The 19,725-nt window shown below is 31.3% G+C and overlaps 2 protein-coding genes across 22 annotated transcripts; both read left to right on the top strand.

The window, feature by feature from the left end:
* The first annotated feature begins 210 nt into the window (after positions 1–210).
* On the top strand, positions 211–6,551 carry LOC120088211 (protein MAIN-LIKE 2). Of its 21 annotated transcripts, none has more exons than XM_090306244.1 (11): positions 212–339; positions 1,171–1,286; positions 1,898–2,542; positions 2,656–2,823; positions 2,926–3,315; positions 3,390–4,255; positions 4,416–4,534; positions 4,630–4,701; positions 5,033–5,118; positions 5,214–5,368; positions 6,276–6,551. In XM_090306244.1, the coding sequence occupies exons 2-7, from the start codon at positions 1,179–1,181 to the stop codon at positions 4,417–4,419; spliced, it is 2,181 nt and encodes a 726-aa protein (XP_090162370.1). In that variant the 5' UTR covers positions 212–339; positions 1,171–1,178; the 3' UTR covers positions 4,420–4,534; positions 4,630–4,701; positions 5,033–5,118; positions 5,214–5,368; positions 6,276–6,551. The 21 variants fall into 21 exon arrangements, with proteins under 21 accessions (XP_038901271.1, XP_090162370.1, XP_090162374.1 ...); XM_090306248.1 differs by having other exon boundaries at positions 4,835–5,118; XM_090306245.1 differs by having other exon boundaries at positions 331–1,049; positions 4,416–4,498.
* Positions 6,552–7,549: 998 nt separating this feature from the next.
* Positions 7,550–9,081, top strand: RLP29 (receptor like protein 29). The gene has a single exon (XM_039045053.2). The coding sequence runs from the start codon at positions 7,679–7,681 to the stop codon at positions 9,026–9,028; it is 1,350 nt and encodes a 449-aa protein (XP_038900981.1). The 5' UTR covers positions 7,550–7,678; the 3' UTR covers positions 9,029–9,081.
* Positions 9,082–19,725: the final 10,644 nt, after the last annotated feature.

Genomic DNA, 19,725 nt, shown 5'->3' with positions numbered 1-19,725 from the left:
AAAAAAAGACAACCATAAATTTTATTTATATAAAAAAATCGTTATTAAACGGTAAGCCTAACTTAATTACTTTTTTAATATTGGTTGCAAGCTTCTGACTCTTCCACGTGGCATTCGCACCCCGAAAAAAGCATATCAAAAAAGAAAAAGAAAAAAATAAAAATAAAAATAAAAATAAAAATAAAAATGTTATACAGTCGTTATCCAGCATCCTACGACATTGTTGTCGTCGTTTCGAGGGTTTTTCCATTTTTCTTTTTTTTTTTTTTTTTCTTTTTCCCACTCTGTGCGAAGGTCGTCTTCTCCGTCGTCGTTTTGGCCTTAAACTTCATTCACCAGGTTCTTCTCTCTTTTTCATCTTTTCTTTTCTTTTCTCTTTTTAAAATTTTTTTCCTTTAATTTTTTTCCACAACATTTATATACAATGGCTTCACTCTCATAAACTCCTACCTTAGGGTTTTTCATTTCCCTCTCTATTATTAATTCCTTTCTATTTCTTCATTTCATCTTCTCTCGTTATTGGATTTAACTAACAATCTTTTGCGCGCCAAAACCAAATTATGAATTCTCAATCAACTCATTCCAAATTTGACTAATGATTCATGAATGGGTTCCTTTTATGTTTATGTATTTGTTATAGATTGGATGATGATGCTGATCTTTTAATGCTAATTGCCTGGGTGACGCTCTCGGATCTTTAGCGGGTCGATTGCAATCTTTTTAAAGATGGAATATATGGAAAGGGAATTTATTTAGGAATCAGGATTGGTCTTGTTTGCAGCTTTCTTGTAATTATGGTGAAATTGATGTTGCATTGATCTGTTCCATGAGTATTTGTACAATAGTTTAATCTTGCTGTATTAGTTTTTGTTCAAAGATTAGTTATGCGAGCTGAAAATCTGTTACTTCTTGATTGATCATATGTTTGTGCATGTTTCTTTTAGTTTAGGTGAAGCTTTCTTGATATTATTTGTAAAGTTGATCAGGATCCGAGCGCATTAGTATGTTCCATGCATATTTGTACAAAATATGATCAAGCTGGGATTGGGGTTAGTCCTTTCTGTCTTTTTGATTATGTAGTATGGTCATACTAAGTGTCATGTAAACTTGTCGATGTTGGAGTTTAAGTTAAATGGTGTTGTTTTTCATTCATTTTGTTGTTCCAATCAGTGGGAGCGATGGAAGTATCATTAATGGATCCTTATGGGACCAATCCTGGACCAATTGAGAGCTCGGTTCTTTATGACCAAGAGAAGCATGTGTCCTCTGCAGTTTGGGATGGGCAGGTGCAGTTTGTAATCAGATAAAATTTATTAGGGAAAATGTCAATTTACATCCCTAAACATTGGAGGTTGTATCAATTTAAACTCTAAACTACTAATTATATCAAACCATGTACTCTCGTAAGTGTATTAATTTACACTCTTCATATAGATTTATAATTTAAACTGCTAGACTTTCTTAAGCAAATCAGTTTAGACTCTTAATTAAGATTTACTTTGAAAATTGTCCATGCATCAATTCCAATCGTTCATTTTAAAAGTTAGACATGAAGAAGTCTACACACATGTGAGAATTGAATGCATGAACTATTTTCAAATGTAGTTTTAATAAAGGGTTTAAATTGATTCAATTTAGAAGTTTAATTGAAACAATTATATATTTCACACGGTATTTTTCGAACTAAGTTTGTAGAAGGGTGTTAATTGATACACTTACTTAAATTGATACAATTGTTAGTTCAATGTTTAAATTAATACCAACCCGAAGTTTAGGGGTATGAATTGAAAATTTTCCAATTTATTACTATCATTTGATATTCCATTTGTCTGTTGTACTTCAAAATTTAGTTTTCAGGATTATTCATAATGGTTCAATCAAACTAATGCATGAACAGGAGCGTGGTGCACTTAGGTGTCATGAACACACTTCCAAGCTTGATCAGTGGACACTTACAGCCAAGCAAATTGAACTAGTTGAGAGAGCCGGATTCGGGTACTTGAGATTGATTCCTGCAATTAGTCTGGATAACCCGTTAATCTCGGCTTTGGTTGAGAGGTGGAGAAGAGAAACAAATACCTTTCACTTGAATGTTGGAGAATTGACTGTAACCCTGAAAGATGTTGCTCTCTTGCTGGGACTTGCAATTGATGGAGACCCTGTTATTGGTCTAACGTATACAACCTGCCACTCTGTATGTGAGAGGTATCTAGGCAGAGCACCGGATCCTGGCTATACAAGTGGTGGAATGGTTAAGCTTAGTTGGTTGAAAGAGTTCTTTTCTCGGTGCCATGAAGATGCTCCAATGGAAATTGTTGAACGGCATACACGTGCTTACCTTCTTTACCTTGTAGGTAGTACTATATTTTCCACAACAACTGGGAATAAAGTACCTGTCATGTACCTTCCTTTGTTTGAGCATTTTGATCAATGTGGGAAGTTTGCTTGGGGAGCAGCTGCTTTATCATTCTTGTACAGAGCTCTTGGGAATGCTTCCTTAAGATCACAAAGTACCATCAGCGGTTGCTTAACCTTATTGCAGGTTACCTGAAATTATTGGTCCCCTCCTCTTACCTATGTAATCTGTTGATCTTCTTAGCTGCATTACTACTTTGTTTAATAAAATGTCCTCTTTGTTTTTGTTTCACTTTCCAGTGTTGGAGTTATTTTCACCTTAATATTGGGCGTCCAAAGCTAAATCATGATCCAATGCATAATCGCTTTCCATTTGTGCTTAGATGGAAGGGCAAACAAAGTGGTCCAACAGCAAATCGTGATGTAGTATTTTACCGAAAGGCTTTGGATTCCTTAAAACCTTGTGATGTAATTTCTGTATATCCTCTCTTTCTTGTTTTATTATAGATTCAGCTGCATATTATTTGTAATCCACCCAAATGAGACTTGATTTGTATTTATTTCTTATAGGTGGAGTGGCTACCTTATAGAAATATGGATAGTATGCTAATTCCAGAAAATATTAAAAGTTCTCTGATCCTTGGGAGGGCAAAGACAATGTTGATATGCTTCGATAAGGCAGAGAGACATCTCCCTAACCGTTGCTTAAGGCAGTATGGTATGCCTCAGGCAATCCCAGAAGATGTACCACGGTGGGAAAGAAAAAGCCGGGGTGTTGATGGAGGAGTTGACCTATCAGCAAAAATGGAAGTTGAGCTTAATGAATGGAGAGACCGTGGACTCCAGATTGTTGATGGTGATGATAGTGTAGATGAGAATGAGTACATGCAGTGGTACCTGAAAATTACTCGTAGGTTTGTTGGGAGGCCTATATCTCTCTCATCTGAGTTTCAGAGGACGGTAAGGTTATAATTCTTAGATTGTTATGCAACTTGAATCTGTTGTTTAATTTTAATCTTTTTAAGTTTTAACAGAATGCTGGTTTGAGGGATATTGCACACATAGCAGATACATTCTCAACCAAAGGGTTGGATCAGCAGCAAATTGATTTGATTTCAAGGATAAGATACATTGCACATGAATGTTTAAGAGACCAAGTTGGAGGTCCAATTATATTGTCCTCCATTCCCCAGATTGAACTTGGTAAACGAATTAGGGGAAAAGAGAGGGTCAGAAGGAAGGGTACAGGAAAACGTGTGAGGAAGGAGGACCAATTGCATTACAACGCAGTTAGTGAAGATGATCAATCTCATTTTTGTGATTCTGCCCTTGAGGTTGATCAATTACAACTCCATCACATGAATAGAGAGATGGAACATCCGGAGCTATGTTCTGTTGACTCGGAGGTTGATCATTTACCGCTTATTCATGAAGTTGATGGGGATGATAGTATGCAGTTATGTGAGGCCAACATAGGGGTTGACCATTCTGACATGATCCACAATGCTGCTGGGGGAAATATGGATGAGTTAACCCATGCTGATATTAAGCTTGATGAAGCTGAGCTATGCGACGCACCTAAGGATGTTGATGACCTGCATTTATCTGATACAATCAATGAAGTTACAAATACTCAGATTTGTGGTGCAATGGATGCTGGTGATCCACCACATTTCTCTACATCTAAGGAAGCCAGTTATCATTCAACCGAGGATGTTAATATGCCAAAGTTTCCAGACACAGCTAACAATATTGACAATTCAGAGCTTTGCCATGGCTCTATTAAGAGCTCTCCTCAGACAGGCGAACTATCTGCTGAAATTGTTTCAGAGTCATCGTTTGTTGTACCTCACGAGGATATGATGCAGAAAGGAAATAACAATGTTTATATAAAACAGAGGTATTATTATTTTGACAAGCTTTGTTCAGTGAAAATTGCAGATTAGTATGCGATGAACTGTCTGTGATGCAATTATGGTGTATTCAATTTCCTTTCTTTTACTTTTCTTGGTCTTCCTTCTGTCAAGATTAAATCTACTTTTATTTCCCCTTTTTGACAGATGAATGTGCAGCCCAAGCTTAAATTTTTTGAAGCTATCTGATGACTTCAGGATGTAAATTTTTTTACACTGCATATTGATAGGTTAAAATACTATATTCGCCCCATTAATCGTATTTCGTGAGTTACAAAACCTTTATTTTACACTTCTTGTTGATATATTTTTAAGTTTGGTTTCATGATAAAATATATTCAAACTTTCCCTTATGTTCCAGTGCACAGTTGGAAGTGCTTGAAGCAAGTAGGATAGCCCAAAAGGAAACAAAATCGTTTTGCTACCACTGCTGGTGAGAAAATCTTTTCTATAGAATCCTCAATAATTTGCATTTTAAAGTCACTGTAGGTAATATCTGCTTGAAAGTTATTTTCTGCTCATGTTGCTGAGTATTTTCTAAACTGCGTGTTTGGGTCACTCTGAAGAACTGCAGTTAACAGATGATCCCGTTTAGATATGTCAGTCTCTGCTCAATTTTTCTGTTCATTCCAGGAGAGTTTGATTCCCTTTGTTGGTTTCTGATAGCTCACCACCCCAATATTTATATTATAAACACATAAAATAGACTCAAGGGTTCTTATTTGATTCTTCTTCTGTTCTTCTCTTGTCTTTGATGACTACAGACCAGAAAAAAAGTTAAAAGGGCCAAAGGGACCCATAAATCTGATTGCCAAAGGACTCCCAGTCCCAGGGTCTGATTTATTTCTGGGTCAGATTGTAATAACCCTGAATTAATTTTGCATTTGTTTGAGGCTAAGTTCTCTTCAAAAGATCAATCTTTCCCTTCTTTATCCTGTTTTCTAGGTTGTCCTTTCACTCCAAGAAATGCGGTAGTAATGCTTGGCTATCTGAATCTTCTTGTTGAGACCAAATTCAGCGTCATTTTGGGCTTTCTTCAGCTCTATTAAGCTAAAAGTTGTTTGTCGGTTCACTATCTTATTGTACATGGTTTATGAAAGGTTAAATTACTTGTTTAGTCCCGAACATATTGAGCTTTGCGTCTATTTGGTTCCTGAACAATAGTATTTCATAGGTCTCTTAACTTTCAATCTTGTATCTACTAGGTCTATAAATTCTCAAATTTGTGTTTGGTAAGCCTTAACAAATTTAAAATTTTCAAAAATTAAGGTTCTGTTTGAGAACTATTTGGTTTTTTGTTTTTTGTTTTCAAAGATTAAGCCTATAAGCACTCTTTCCGCCATTAGGTTTCTTTGCTTTGTTATCTACTTTCTACCAATGTTTTTAAGCCAAAATTTGAAAACTAAGAAAAGTAGTTCTTAAAAATTTGTTATTGTTTTTAGAATTTGGCTAAGAATTCAATACTTTTACTTGGGAAATATAGAAACATGATAGTCATGGTAAACAATTGAGAGGAAATAAATACAAATTTAAAAACAAAAAATCAAATAATTATCAATCGGGTCTAATTGATTTATTGGATGTGAATTAGAATTTTATGTCTAATAGAATTCTGAATTTTTAAATTTGTCAAGTAGTTTTATAAATTTTATAAAATTTAAAAGCTTGGGGACTAAGGTTGTAATTTTAAAAGTTCAAAGTCTAAATTGGTTCAAACTTCAAAATTTAGTGGCTAAATTTGTAATTTAACCTTTATGAACCATTTGATTTTTCACATTTGATAAAATATCATTCTTTAAGCTCCAACTGGTAACAATTTAGTTTTTTATTTTTCATTTTTAAAAATTAAGCCTATATATAAATACTATTTTCATTTTTCAATTTTTATGTTTTGTCGTTTATATTTTATAAGTGTTTTAAAATCAAAGCTACGCTTTGAAAATTAAAAACGAGCTTTTCATTTTTATATGAATATATTAATGATCATGATTTTCTGTGATGCTTTAGGATTTTCTCTTGGTTGGATTGGGAACTTGGAGGCCAAAGAGACAAAAGTCACAATTAACAACTTTTATGGGTTAAAGTTCCAATGTGTTAGATGCTACCTATTGTCATAAATACCCTTTGTAATCGTGAATCCAAGAGTGGCCTTCAAAGGGCAGTGAGGGAAGAAATGACCAGAAAAATAAATGAAAACGAGGTGTCTTGCTTGATTATTGTGGCAAACTTCTTAATGCTCTGTTTCTTGGAACTACAATAAAATTATTCATGTATTTTACTTTATTTATTTGTTTTTCATTGATTAATTAGATCGTAATGATATTTATTTACTTGATTCAAGTCTTGTTGAATAATGAGACCGTTATTTTTTTTAATTCTTTATACTTATATGTTAAATAGAAATTCAATATTCAACAAGTTTAGCCCATCTTTCGCTCCATTTTGTAATGGTGCTTTCGTTAGTATAATAAAATCAATTAATAGAAAAATGGAAAATTTCCTAAAGGGGTTGTTGAGTGTAGTAGTAAGAAATACCTTCAAGTCTATAAATAATTACAGGAATTACGTAAATCATCTATGAATTTATAGAGTTGATTACAATCACATTCTTGAACTTTTATTTCGATCAATTATCTTATGTGTTTTTTTATTGGTTGTAATTAACTTGTCATATTAAGAAAAAGAATAAATCTAGAGAAAAAAAATTATATTGTTGATGGAATTTACTTTTAGATCAAAGGCGCCATTCTAAACATAAATCCATATTCAATATAAATCTTCCTTACCAAGCTTCTTTTTTTTTTAAAAAAAATAAATTATTTTAAATATGATCAATTTCTCTTCTTTATATGTGTGAGTTATACACAAATAAAATAATTTAAAAAAAGAGATAATTGTGACCAACTTCATACAATAATGATTTGTGCAATTTTTTCAAATAATAATAATAATAATAATAATAATAATAATAATTATTATTATTATTATTATTATTATTATGTTTTAGAGGATCGTTTAACTATAAGTTTAAATTTCTTATTATTAACATTAGATCTACATTAGAAACCTTGTCAATAACTAATGCAAATTAAATGAGAAAACAAAAATATTATGTGTCCAAAAAGCTAAAACATATGCTTTTCTCCTATGTCCATTTTTTTTCCTTCAAAAAAATAATGTAGACCCCACTTTACCTAGTTTTCAAATTCTCAATAAAAAATAAATGTCACAGAAATACAAATTACTAGCCACTACCCCACCAATCACTTCAATCACATCCTCCTTCCCTCCCTCCACATATAGCCATTTGAAATGAAATAATTTCCCATACTCATAAGTCATAAGAAGAACCATAACCAACCAAACAACTCCTCTTTGAAACTGACCATTCACTCCCAAAATCCTCAACAATGTACTGTTTCTTCCTTCTTTTTACTCTGTTTTCACCCATTCTTGCCAACAATCTTGCACTCCATTCCATGCCTCCCTTTGAACTTGAAACTCTTTTCAAGATCATGGACTCCATGTCTTCTGATCAAAATTGGAGACTTTCTTATCCCAATCCTTGTCAACCTGGTTCTTCTTGGCCTGGATTAGAGTGCAAATCATCTCCAAATACAAATAATAATAATACTACTAATCTCCTTCATGTTTCAAGGCTCGACTTTGGAATTTCCCCAAATCCTACTTGTAAACCTAATGCCACTTTCCCTTCATTCATCTTTGATCTTCCTCACCTTCATTCTCTCTTCTTTTTCAATTGTTTCACTCACACCAATACCACTCTCTCTATTTCCCCTACAACTTTCTCCAACTCTTCCTTGCAACAACTTAGTCTCCGATCCAACCCGGCGCTTATCGGTCCGATCCCGCCTCGACTTTCTTCCCTCAAGTCCTTGAAGATCCTCACATTGTCTCAAAACCGACTTTTCGGCGCAATTCCGGACGAGATTTTCGAGTTGGTGTCCTTGGTGCATCTTGACTTGAGCTACAATATGCTCACAGGTAGTATACCAATTGAGTTGGGTAATCTCAGAAGCCTTGAAGGTTTGGATTTGAGCTATAATTCTCTCACTGGATCAATCCCAACCACAATTGGTCAACTGGGTTTGCTTCAAAAACTTGACTTGAGCTCAAATTTACTCACTCACAACATACCTGATTCCATTGTGAAACTAAATTCCTTGGTGTTTTTGGCTTTGAGTAGCAACAAACTTGATGGGTACTTCCCAAAAGGACTTGAAAAGTTGCAAAATTTGCAATATTTCATTATGGATGACAATCCAATGCAAATTCCTCTTCCATTAGCATTTGGCAAATTAGTGAAACTACAAGAACTTAGGCTTGCAAGTTCTGGCTATTCTGGCATTCTTCCATCAAGCTTTTCACTTCTAAAAAACTTGACCACTTTATCATTGCAAAACAATCATTTAACTGGTGAAATCCCAGTTGGATTCAGTGGTCTTTCTCACATTTATCACTTGAATCTTAGCAGAAACTCCCTCACTGGTACTGTCCCTTTCAACTCAAGTTTCTTGAAAAGATTGGGCAAAAATTTGGATCTTACTGGAAATCCAAGCCTTTGTTTTAGCCCTTCTGAAGCCACCACTGCCCAAAAATTTGGAGTCAATGTTTGTGGAAGCAAGGAAAATGGCTCATTCATCCAACCAATGAACAAATCTCTAGCTAAATCAAGCTTCTGTAATCCATTTGCTTTTGTTATTTGTTTGTTGTTGCATCATGTAATCCTCCCTCTATAATCTCATTCTTGTTTGAAATTTTGAATTGATTCAAACTTCCTGCCATGTATCAACTCTGCTTTAAACTGCTTATTTCATTTTATTTCTTATTTAAAACTTGAAATCAAACAACCGGTTAAGAAATCAGCAACCAAAGAACCACAGAAAAGGTAAAAAAGACTAGAAAAATGGACATAAAAATTTACGTAGTTTACTAATAGTGTGTTAGTTACGTCTATTTATAGAGGGAGAAAGAAAATATCCGCACCTATAGAGATAGAGAGTTTATATGACACATTTTTCTAAATCTTAGTATCAAAATAGTAAATAACATGAATATGAATACAAATTAAGTTTGGTCGAGCGTTGGGTATCAAATTTAATTCAAAAAATAAGATTCAAACATGGGTCAAAGTCAAAGTTGGAATATCCAGATGACATTGTTGAAAAGGAGTCTGGAGTTGAAGATGGAGTTGGTGGTATCAAAATTCCACCAAAACGACATGTCGCTCTCAGTGCCATTATTGAAGATGGTTCCACACGCTTGTGCAAAGCGAGACACCGCCTGACATTCATTTTGATCACTAATTTCTTTGAAATCCTTAAAGCCGGAGCTTTTCCAATTTAAGGATTCAAAATTTCTATTATACGATGTCGTATTTGTGTTTAACAAGAGATTGAGATTGTAGTCTACGTGGGTCAAAAGATTTTTGTTTTCTTTTGAGTCATGGCAATAACCGTTGAAGTATGGCAACGGGAGTGAGTGTGTGAAGAGTGACCCAGTAATCTTCTCTATCAGGGTGTTCACTTATGAAGTACAGATATTTCATATGAGGCAAAAAATCCGTATTAGACACGTATTAGATATTGATATTTTCAGATACTTCTCAGATAGTATCTGACTAATGATTTGATATATCTATTTTTACGCTTACTTTTTTTTAAAAAAAAAGACAAATAACTCATCATATTTTTCAATCTAAAACTAGGCAACCTATTTTTTTAAGCAAGAGAAAATGTACCTTCAATGTATCAATATCCTCATTTTTTAGAAATATATATTAAAATAATATATAAAAAATGACGTATCCTTTAACGTATCCGTATCTTAATTTTTTAGAAATTGACGAATTGTTGTATCTAATCGTATCTGTATCTGTGTCTGTACTTCATAGGTGATCACGGTAAGATACAGTGGTGAAGTTGGGTTCCGAATGAAAAACAGAACGAGCAGGGGAGCCAAAAGATATGGCATTGGAAGTTGCTTCAAGATAAGCCCCCACCCCTGAGTTGGTTATGCCCACGACTTGTATAAGAGAGTGTGAACATGGCATTAAAGAGCAAATTTGGTTATAATGGTAAGTAAAATTGTAATAGTTTGTGAAGTTGAATACTATATGTTAAGGCTACATAATTTACTAGGTCTCGATTCAAGAATGATATATTTAGAGTATTGATTTGTTTAACATGAAGTTCTCAAGTAAGTTTTAGGGTAAATTTTCGTTTTTTGTTTTTTGGGTATTATATGAGTAGTATTATATTAAATATCATATTTGAAAAATATAAATAAAAATATTTATTCTACCAAATTTGAAAAAATGTATTAGATTTTAAGTGACATTATTCTCTCAATTTAGCCATTTTAAAGATGTATTAATATTATCGAACATGCACAAAATACATGAGATTAGCGTTTAAAATTTAGGATTTCATTTACCGTTTGGTTTGTCAAAAAAAGGTTTCGTTAATGGGGTCAAAGGTATGAGTTATAAATCTAACACAATAGGATATAAATGGAATGTTTTCTCCATGACTTTATACAAGTCTTATCAATGTATTACGTTGACATTTTAGAACATGTTTAAGAGTAATTTTGAAATAAATAAAATTACTCGTCATATTCATTATCAACTTTAAATATGCTTTTAATCATTTTGAATTAGTATTTGATTATATGAGAATATATTTCAAAAGTATAAAATATAACATTAAAATGATTTTGAATAATAAAGAGTATGTTTCTAATGATGGGATATGACAAAAGTGATCTTAAGTATTTGAAAATCAAATAGAAACATGTCCTCAAACTATATACTTCTGTTATATCATTTTAAGAGGGTCGAGTTAGCCAAACATCACTTTTAGTTTTTGTATTTTCCTATAAATGTATTAATTTCGTTCTCAAACATTAATTATCTAGTTACTTGACATGGATGGAAGTTAACGAATCAACCTAAAAAGAAATAGACATGATTTAAATCTAGAATATTAAAAAAAATTTATATTATAAAAAATATCCTAAAAATTTGCCATGAGACATCGCCAATGACGTTGTTTTATACGTCCATTTCCATTTAACATTCATTTAGTTTCCTACTTTAGTGATAATTTTGATAATGTTTATGAAAAGTCAAAAGTGATAATTTGAAAAAGATTTGGGTATTTTGAAATTAAAAAAAAAAAAAAAACAGTAAGACTATAGGATCATAATGTGCAACCTTTTGAAATTACATGAAAAGAAGAAAGGGAAATAAAAAGAAAGAGTTAGAAAATTTTGAAAAGGAAACAGGTGGGGCTTATTGGGACAGAAACAGTAGAAGTTGATGAAACAAGACCATCAGAAAGACAACAGACCTCAAAAGGACACTTGAATATTGTAAGAGCTGGATACCACCCACCAAACTCAAAACAAATTTCACTTTATTAACCCTTTCACAAACAGTGATTTAAAAAAAAAAAAAATTAAAACATCATTCTGATCCCAATGATCCCTACTAATAGTTATTTTGATTATTAAACTTTGAATAATATTTTATTTTGGTTTCTAAACTTTAAAAAATATTTGTTTTAATCTCTGAATTTTGAATATTGTTTTATTTGATTCCTAAACTTTTAAAAATGTTTGTTTTAGTCTTTGAATTTTTAAAAAGTACTTATTTTGGTCTTTGATACATTAAGATTTTGGTTAACTCTTTAACAAAATGGTGAGATAACTTGTATTTTCTTATGACAGGACTACTATGCAAGTTATCTATGCTAAAATATCTAGAGTGTCAATTTGGAATAAAGTGGTAAAACCGGAGATTTTAAAAGATAATTTTAGTTCAATATTTTGACATGTTGACACTTTACTTCACCTTTATTTTGTTCAATACATTTAAAGTCTAGTCATCCAAAAATATAAGTTTCCTTTGAAGAGTTAACATAACTTTAATAGTAGAGATTAAAATAAATCCTTTCTAAAAGTTTAAAAACCAAAATATAACAAGATTCAATGTTCGGAGACTAAAATAGGATTTAAACTTTTATTTTTTTTTCAAATTTTGTATTATCTATTAGCATTTTATTTTTATATTTTCTTGCATAAAAATTATTAATAGTATTGAACCAATTTCGATAAAAATTAACTTTTAGAATTAAATTTAAGATTTATTAAAGATACATGAATAAAAATAGAACAAATTAAAAAATATGAGATCCAAAATGATATTTTAATAAAAAACTGTACTATATTCCACTAGTCTCTTATCCAGTTATCCATCCCCTGTAGTTTTTACTTTCTGAAAGTTACCTCTTTTCAGCAGAATTTTGTTTTTTACTTTAATCTAATGTGACAACAAAATACATTAATTGATTTGGGGATTTAAATAATATTTGTTGTAAAGTTACCCTTTTTTCCATGGCAATGGAATATGAGCAATAAAATAACTGTTGATGAATTGATTTTTCATATTCATGGCATGCAATTGATGGATGCTCTTCAAAGAAAAATTGTTTTTTTTTCCCATGTACTTGTTTTGTTCTTGTCTTCTTCTTGTCTTGTTCAACAACATCAGATGACATTTCAAATATTTTTCATTAGATTTTATGTTATTTTATTGCTTCTTAAAAGGGGATTTCTTTTTTCCTCTGGCATTATTACCATACATTGGAAACATGATGAATAAAATTATTTTTGTTTTAAATATCGACACGTAACTTGGAATATTTTTCACTTTTAACGGACAAAAACATTGCTCTTTTGTAACTATTTAAATGATGGACAATAGTATATATGTACAATCTACATTGAATTGTATTTTGCTTTTTGTTCCCTATTATTACTCAGTAAGTTCAATGTCATTCATCTCGACTATCTTGATTCGTTAAAGTTTTGATATAAGATTATATTTATTGTAATTTAACATGATATCAGGACAATAAACTTATAGTTAAGCTTTTATTAATATCGTTTTCTTCTAATTAATAATTGTTAACCACTTGTTAGGCATAGTTGAGTGAAGATTTAGCAAAATGAACGCGAAAAAACTTTTGGAAATAAAGGAAGAAAGGTATAACATATATAATCCTTCTTGACTTACAATTTCTGTTATCATTATTGTAAATGTCAAATTTTATACAGTTAAGTTATAATTTTGGTCATTGATAAAATGTCTTATAAATTTTTAAATAATCTTAATAGGCTTCTAAGAAGTAATTTTTAGATCTTTAATGTTGTCTCTTAATAGTTTTATAGACTTTAAAAACCACTTGACAAGTTTTTAAACTTTCAATTCTATATTTAATCGATATGTTATCTTTAAGAAATTTTTTTTACCATATGTGGAGTAGGAGAATCGAATTTTTGACATTAAGGTTGCTAATACACACTTTATATTAGTCAAATTATGCTTATTTTGGCAATTTTAAGAAACTATTAAATACGTTAAAATTTAGAGTTATAAACCACTAATTTCTACTTAACTGTTAAATATAACACTATCAAGTTTTCACTTTTTAAAACTATCACATTTTTTTAGAACTGTCAAACTAGTTTTTCTTGATTCATCTCGGACGAGATCGACCACCGAGATTTAGTTTAAAAAAATTATTTTGTTGGTGAAATCTCGGGCAGTAACCGAGATTGACTAATTTTTCCAAATATTGTATAACTTTTTTAAATCTTATACCAAATCTTCTATCTTTTCAAATTTTCTCCAAATTCAATTACTTTTACCAAATCTTATATCAAATTTTTACATAATATTTCAAATCTTTACCCAAATTTTTATTTACACAATTATCTGAATTTCCAAATTTTCAAATGAATTTACCGACTATGATTTTTGGGTGGATCTCAAGTGCTCTATGATTTTTGAATTTTGTAAAATATTAAATTTTGCAAATAACAAATTAAGATTTGGAAAAAATATATAAAAAAAACTCGATGTTAATCTGTCAAGATTTCACTGAGAAAGTTTAAATATATAGAATCTCAATGTTAATTTTGCTAGGATATACCGAGATTCTTTCTATCTCCTAAATCTTACCTATTTTTTTTTTTGGCAAATTTGATCTTTGTATCGAAAGGTTTCAAAATTAGGTAAGATTTGATATAAAATTTGAAAAGATTAGATAATATTTTTAAAAATTAATAGAATCTTGATGTTAACTAACCAAGATTGGTCCGTGAAATCCTAAAATAGTCGATAAATTAGAAAAGTTAAATTTTTATGTAAATCGGTGGTCGAGACGAGATAGATTGCAAAAAGCTATTGTAAGTGTTTAAAAAAAAGATGCTAATTTTAACATAAACAAGACTATTTCTAACCATTTCTCTATGTGAAGCTATCTTTTAAAACAGAGATATAAAATATGGTCATGCTTAACATCTTATAAATAAGAAAATTAGCAGTTATATTGGTTTTAAACCACTATTGAAGGAAGAAATGGTCATGAGAAGCCAAGTTTTTACTTAAAAGTATAAACTGATTCTGTCGTTTTACACTGTGAGAGTGTGTTGAGTATTTCAAAACAAAAACATACAACATTTTCAAATTACTCTGGAAAAGGAATCAGAACCGAAAATCTTACTGCTTTGAAGTTGAAGAACAAACAAAAGAATCCAAACCTTGCAGATTATTTATTTATTTAGAAAAAGCCATATATAAATAAAAGGGAAAAAGCAAAAGTAAATGCACTTTTGAATGAGTCACAGGTCATTAGCCCATTATCAACAAACACTCTCATAATTGTTCTGTTTTTTTTCTTCAGTTGGGGCATAAGAAAAATAAAAAATTCAAAAACAGAGAAACACCATTGATGTGGTTAGAGGAAGGTTTATTTATGAAGGAAAAGAAAACAGAGGGTCCAAATTAAAAAAGAAAAACAGAAGAAAAAAGTGAGTGCAGAAACCCCACGTGGGAAACCAGTATTTATTGTTAATTTTTATTGCTTTTTCTTCTGTTTTTGTTTTGGGAGAAACATTGGAAAAAGTGTTCATTGCTCCATGTGAAAAAACTTTCCCATGTTTAGGGATGATTTTTAGAGATGCCCATTCTTGGGTATGGGCCCCGATCCTGAACCGGATGGAAAATCTCTATTGAATGAAAAATGGGGGAAAGAGTGGGGAGAAATCTCTCCCTCTTGACTAATCCAAGAAGAGAATGAAGATTATATTCTCTTTCCCATCTTTGTCAAATTTCCCACGGAGATTTTGGAGGGATTTTCGGGTGAAATTCACAGGGAGCATTTGACTTTTTTTATAAAAAAAATTAATATAATTTACTATTATGAAAATATTTTATTATATAATTAGTTTCACATGGACAATTAGAATTCAAAGAGAAATTACTCAAGTTCGTCAAGTCGAAGGAAATAATTACCTATGGTCTCAAGTTCCACGGCGGCTGCATGGAGGTCGACTGAGGTCAGTGTTTGCTCTGGTTCACCTTATGGTCTCTACGAGGGTTCATGTATGTGTTACTTCCTGGCGGGTTTTTTCTTTTTGAACTTTTCGTGGTTCTTTGTTTTTTTTTTTTTTTTGCTGTTGTCCCTTGTTTGTGGGGGGTTTTGGGTTCTTTTTCATGTTGGTTTTGTTCTGGTCTTATCTTGCTGGCTCTGTTTTGGTTCTACTTTGTTGCTTTGATACTTTGATCCCGGGTTGTGGGATCCACTTGTTGTTGTATAATAATATCACATATTCTAAAAAAAAATTACCTATCAAATTATTAGTATACATCATCTAAATTTATTAGAATTTAAACATATTTTTTATACTAATTCAAACATATTCATTATTTTGATCATTAAATAATAAATCTTGAAAGTTAAATATAATATTTATATAATAAAAATAAATAACATAACATTAATTTATTATAATAAATATAAGAAAAAAGCCTCACGGGACGGGGACGGAGAATGGGGCTAAGAGGGGAACGGGGAATGCCATTAAGCTTTCGATGAATTTTTTCCCCACTCCCTCCCCATTCCTCGCCTAAACGGGAATCTCCACCTGCAAGTCTCCGTCCTCGTAGGGAAAGTGGACATCTCTACTCTTTACAAAAACCATAGCTTGAATAATTAGTTATTTTATAATTTTCATATCAATTTTTAATACTTTAATACATTTCTAAAATAAGTTAATATTTAAGGCTTTCTTATTTTAAGATCATGAATGTTGTAATATTTAAACTTATAATATATAAGCTGAAGGCTAGAAGATTGTAATATTAAAATTTTAACTTTTAGAAATTGTGGGATTAAATATTTTAATTATATAAAATGTTATTATGTTTATAAGAAAATTCTATAGTGTTTTCTTTGAATAAAAAATGTATTGGAAAGAACTCATTTAATATACAAAAGGAAAATTCTTATAAATAGAAAAAGCCACAAATATTTACACTTTATATCAAAAAGTTCTAAAAGTGCTTGTAAATATAAGTGTGGGGTGAGGGAGTCGAACCTCTGACCTCGAGGTCGATAGTACAAGCACTATGTTAATTGAGCTACACTCATGATGACATTTTTGGAACTTTTTGCTATAAAGTGTAAATATTTTTAAATATTTTTTATTTAAAGGACTCCTATATAAAATTTTATTTTGTTGAAAATAAATTTAAAAGTTGTTAAAATAAATAAATTATATAAAAAAATAAACAGAAAATTTTTTCCCACAGTGAATTTTGCAAGGATGGGAAATGAAATATGGGGGGCAAGGATGGGGAAGAGGAAGGCTTCCCCGTTTCCACCCTACCTCATAGATATCTCTAATGATTTAACATGCGGAAGCAATTAGGATTTTAAGCACTTTAATTCCACTAATTTTTAGCAAAGAAACATACAAGTTTAATAAGAGAAATCAGGGTTTTGAAGTTATATCTTTGATAAACTCTTTAAAGTCCAACTTGAATTTCTTCACCAATAGGTTGTAGGACCTTAGATTAGATTGTCGGATCCAAAATAAGCTGAATTTAGAGAGGATTGGAGAGGAAATCTGGTTTTGGTGTTCAACGTATGAAAAACCTTTCTTCAACTAAACTTTTAGGACAAATTCCAATTGCATGTCATCTCTTCAACTGAAATGAATTTGATCAATATCAAATTCAGCATGCCACTCTCTTGTCCCATAATTTGATACCAAAACACTTTAATTCTTAGTGAGATTTTAGTGTCCAAAGTTGGAAAATACCACTAAGGCTAATTTTCAATATAAATTGAATTAATTTTTATTAAATTTTTAATAAAATTAAATTTTAATTTAATTTTCCAATAAAAAAATTAAAAAAATTGATTTAAATATTTGAATTTTCATAAAATTAAAAAAAAAATAAAATTAATTCAAATAATTAATTAAAAAATTTAATTAATAAAAATAATTTAATATCCAATGTTAAATCACGAACTCCACAATTATGAATCCCTATTCATGCATTTAATATTTAAATCAAATTTAAATATTATTCAATTCTCCAATTCCGTTTAATTCGATAATTAAACGTGTAATTATATCGTATATAATCACCAATTCCCTTAATTCGATTTGAACGTTTCAAATTGATTCATCAAGTTATTCTAAGATTTAATCCATTTGTGAGCTAGTAGGGGACCTAATGAACCTACAAATCATGGACTCCAACGATCCGAGATTAATTGGCTAAACTTTTTAAACCAAATTAATCAACATTCATTAACTACCAGGTCACTCCACTAAAGCCCAATAGTTGCACTTCCCTTACTGTAGATATATTTTGTCCACTCGATATAACCATAATCAATAAGTCAACCCTTCATAGATTGTTTGTAACGGCTGGGACAAAAGTTGTTTTACCCCCGAGATTACATCTTGCTCCTTAAGTTTCACTGATCCTCTAATGAACAATTGGTTTGTGATCCAATCACCAAACCAAGTCTCTCTCAGGCCAATGAGAGGGTGGGGCCCTTTGTTCAAGACCCGACATCAGCACTTAAGAGAACATTTTTTCTACTATCCCTAAAAGCGGGTAGGAGTGAATTTCATCTTGCACCCTATGTGCCCAACTATCTATCCAGTCTTACCCCTGAAATGGGAGGCTTATTGAGCTAGCGTTATTGAGTCAACCCTCACCCATGAAAATCTAAGGAGAATCTCGAATAAACAGGAGTTTATAGTTAGCTTAGGATTAAGGTCAAGTTACCTAAATCATCGCTTTGAAATAATCAGTCTTAATGGTAAACAATATTATAAAGTAAGATTGACTTATTTCTTGGTCCAATCTTATACAAACTCTTTGCATAGGATGTCCCCACTTGCATGTCTCCACATTAATGATTCAAGATCATATCGTTTGTATTAAAGACAAAGTGGGCCGCATCTGATAGTGTTTCCAGAATAAGGTACTCAGTCTTATCTGTATACTATAGACCGTTTTGACTATTTACTCAAACTTGATTCTTTTTTATGTCTCCACATAAAGTTCAAGTACTTATATAATAGCCATGGATCTTAGTTTATTGGATTTAGTTTTTACAAGACAATTTACATATTCAATAACAATTTTTATTGAATAAACCTCAATAACTTTTTTTTATTGCAAATAGAATATGTTTAATTTTATAAACTGCGAGTTTTAGGTCATACAATCTAACATGGTGTTAACCACTTGTTGCACCCTTAATCTCCTCATTTTGAACCAAGATCTACTACTTTACCATTGAGTGTAATAAGTTATTACTAGCTTGCCACTCCAAGTACTTTTTGTTCGATTTGAGGATTCAATCACAAGACTCACTACTTAGTGCAAATTAAGATATACTAAATATTTTTCTATCCAAAAAGAGTGAGATACGTTTTTTTAAAAAAAACAGATGATGTGATGTGATATGATGATAAGAGAAAAGGAAGAAAAGGAAAGAAATGAACAAATTTTATGATTTAGAGTATAATCGTAAGCGTTCGACTCCTTTTTCCCTACATCTAAACGTAAGATTCCCTAAATAAACAATTGAGCCAAGAAGCTAACGTGAGACACATGTTGGAATCTTGGAAGTTAAAAATTTTGGTTAAGTGTTCAAAACTATTCTTTGAACCTAGGAAAAATTTTAAGAGAAAGGCATATGTTGGACTAGAAGGAAAGGAGGAGAATAATTAGTTAAATACTGAAAGTGAGGGTTGAACGCCTAGTCCATTGAAGAAGTGAAAATTTGACTAAGAGTTAGTAGGAAAGGAGTAGGACTCAACTCGTGTAGCATGATTGGGCAAGTTCAAATTATCATTCCTAGAGTTGGATGCATATTAAGTTAAAAAGACCATATTGGGTGCATAGTTGAACTCTTGGACGCATATAGGATATCATTTTAGACGCATATTAAGATGAAGAAAGAGTGAGAGTATAAGAGGAATTATGAGGAAGGAGTAGCCTTGAAACCATGATGACTTATGCATTAAAGTTCAGGAGTAGTGTGCGCGCATGAAG

Source organism: Benincasa hispida, chromosome 10 (assembly GCF_027475165.1).
Source record: "Benincasa hispida cultivar pf3 chromosome 10, pf3_genome.v1.1, whole genome shotgun sequence".
NCBI classification, from domain to species: domain Eukaryota; kingdom Viridiplantae; phylum Streptophyta; class Magnoliopsida; order Cucurbitales; family Cucurbitaceae; genus Benincasa; species Benincasa hispida.
This window is presented reverse-complemented; position numbering and strand designations above follow the sequence as displayed.

Bases quoted from the DNA above. Each gene is read 5' to 3' on its own strand.
- LOC120088211 (XM_090306251.1), top strand. From the start codon at position 1,179: ATGGAAGTATCATTAATGGATCCTTATGGGACCAATCCTGGACCAATT. The intron at 2,543-2,655 runs GTTACCTGAAAT...TTCACTTTCCAG, and splicing joins GTTGCTTAACCTTATTGCAG to TGTTGGAGTTATTTTCACCT. The intron at 3,316-3,389 runs GTAAGGTTATAA...AAGTTTTAACAG, and splicing joins CATCTGAGTTTCAGAGGACG to AATGCTGGTTTGAGGGATAT.
- RLP29 (XM_039045053.2), top strand. From the start codon at position 7,679: ATGTACTGTTTCTTCCTTCTTTTTACTCTGTTTTCACCCATTCTTGCC.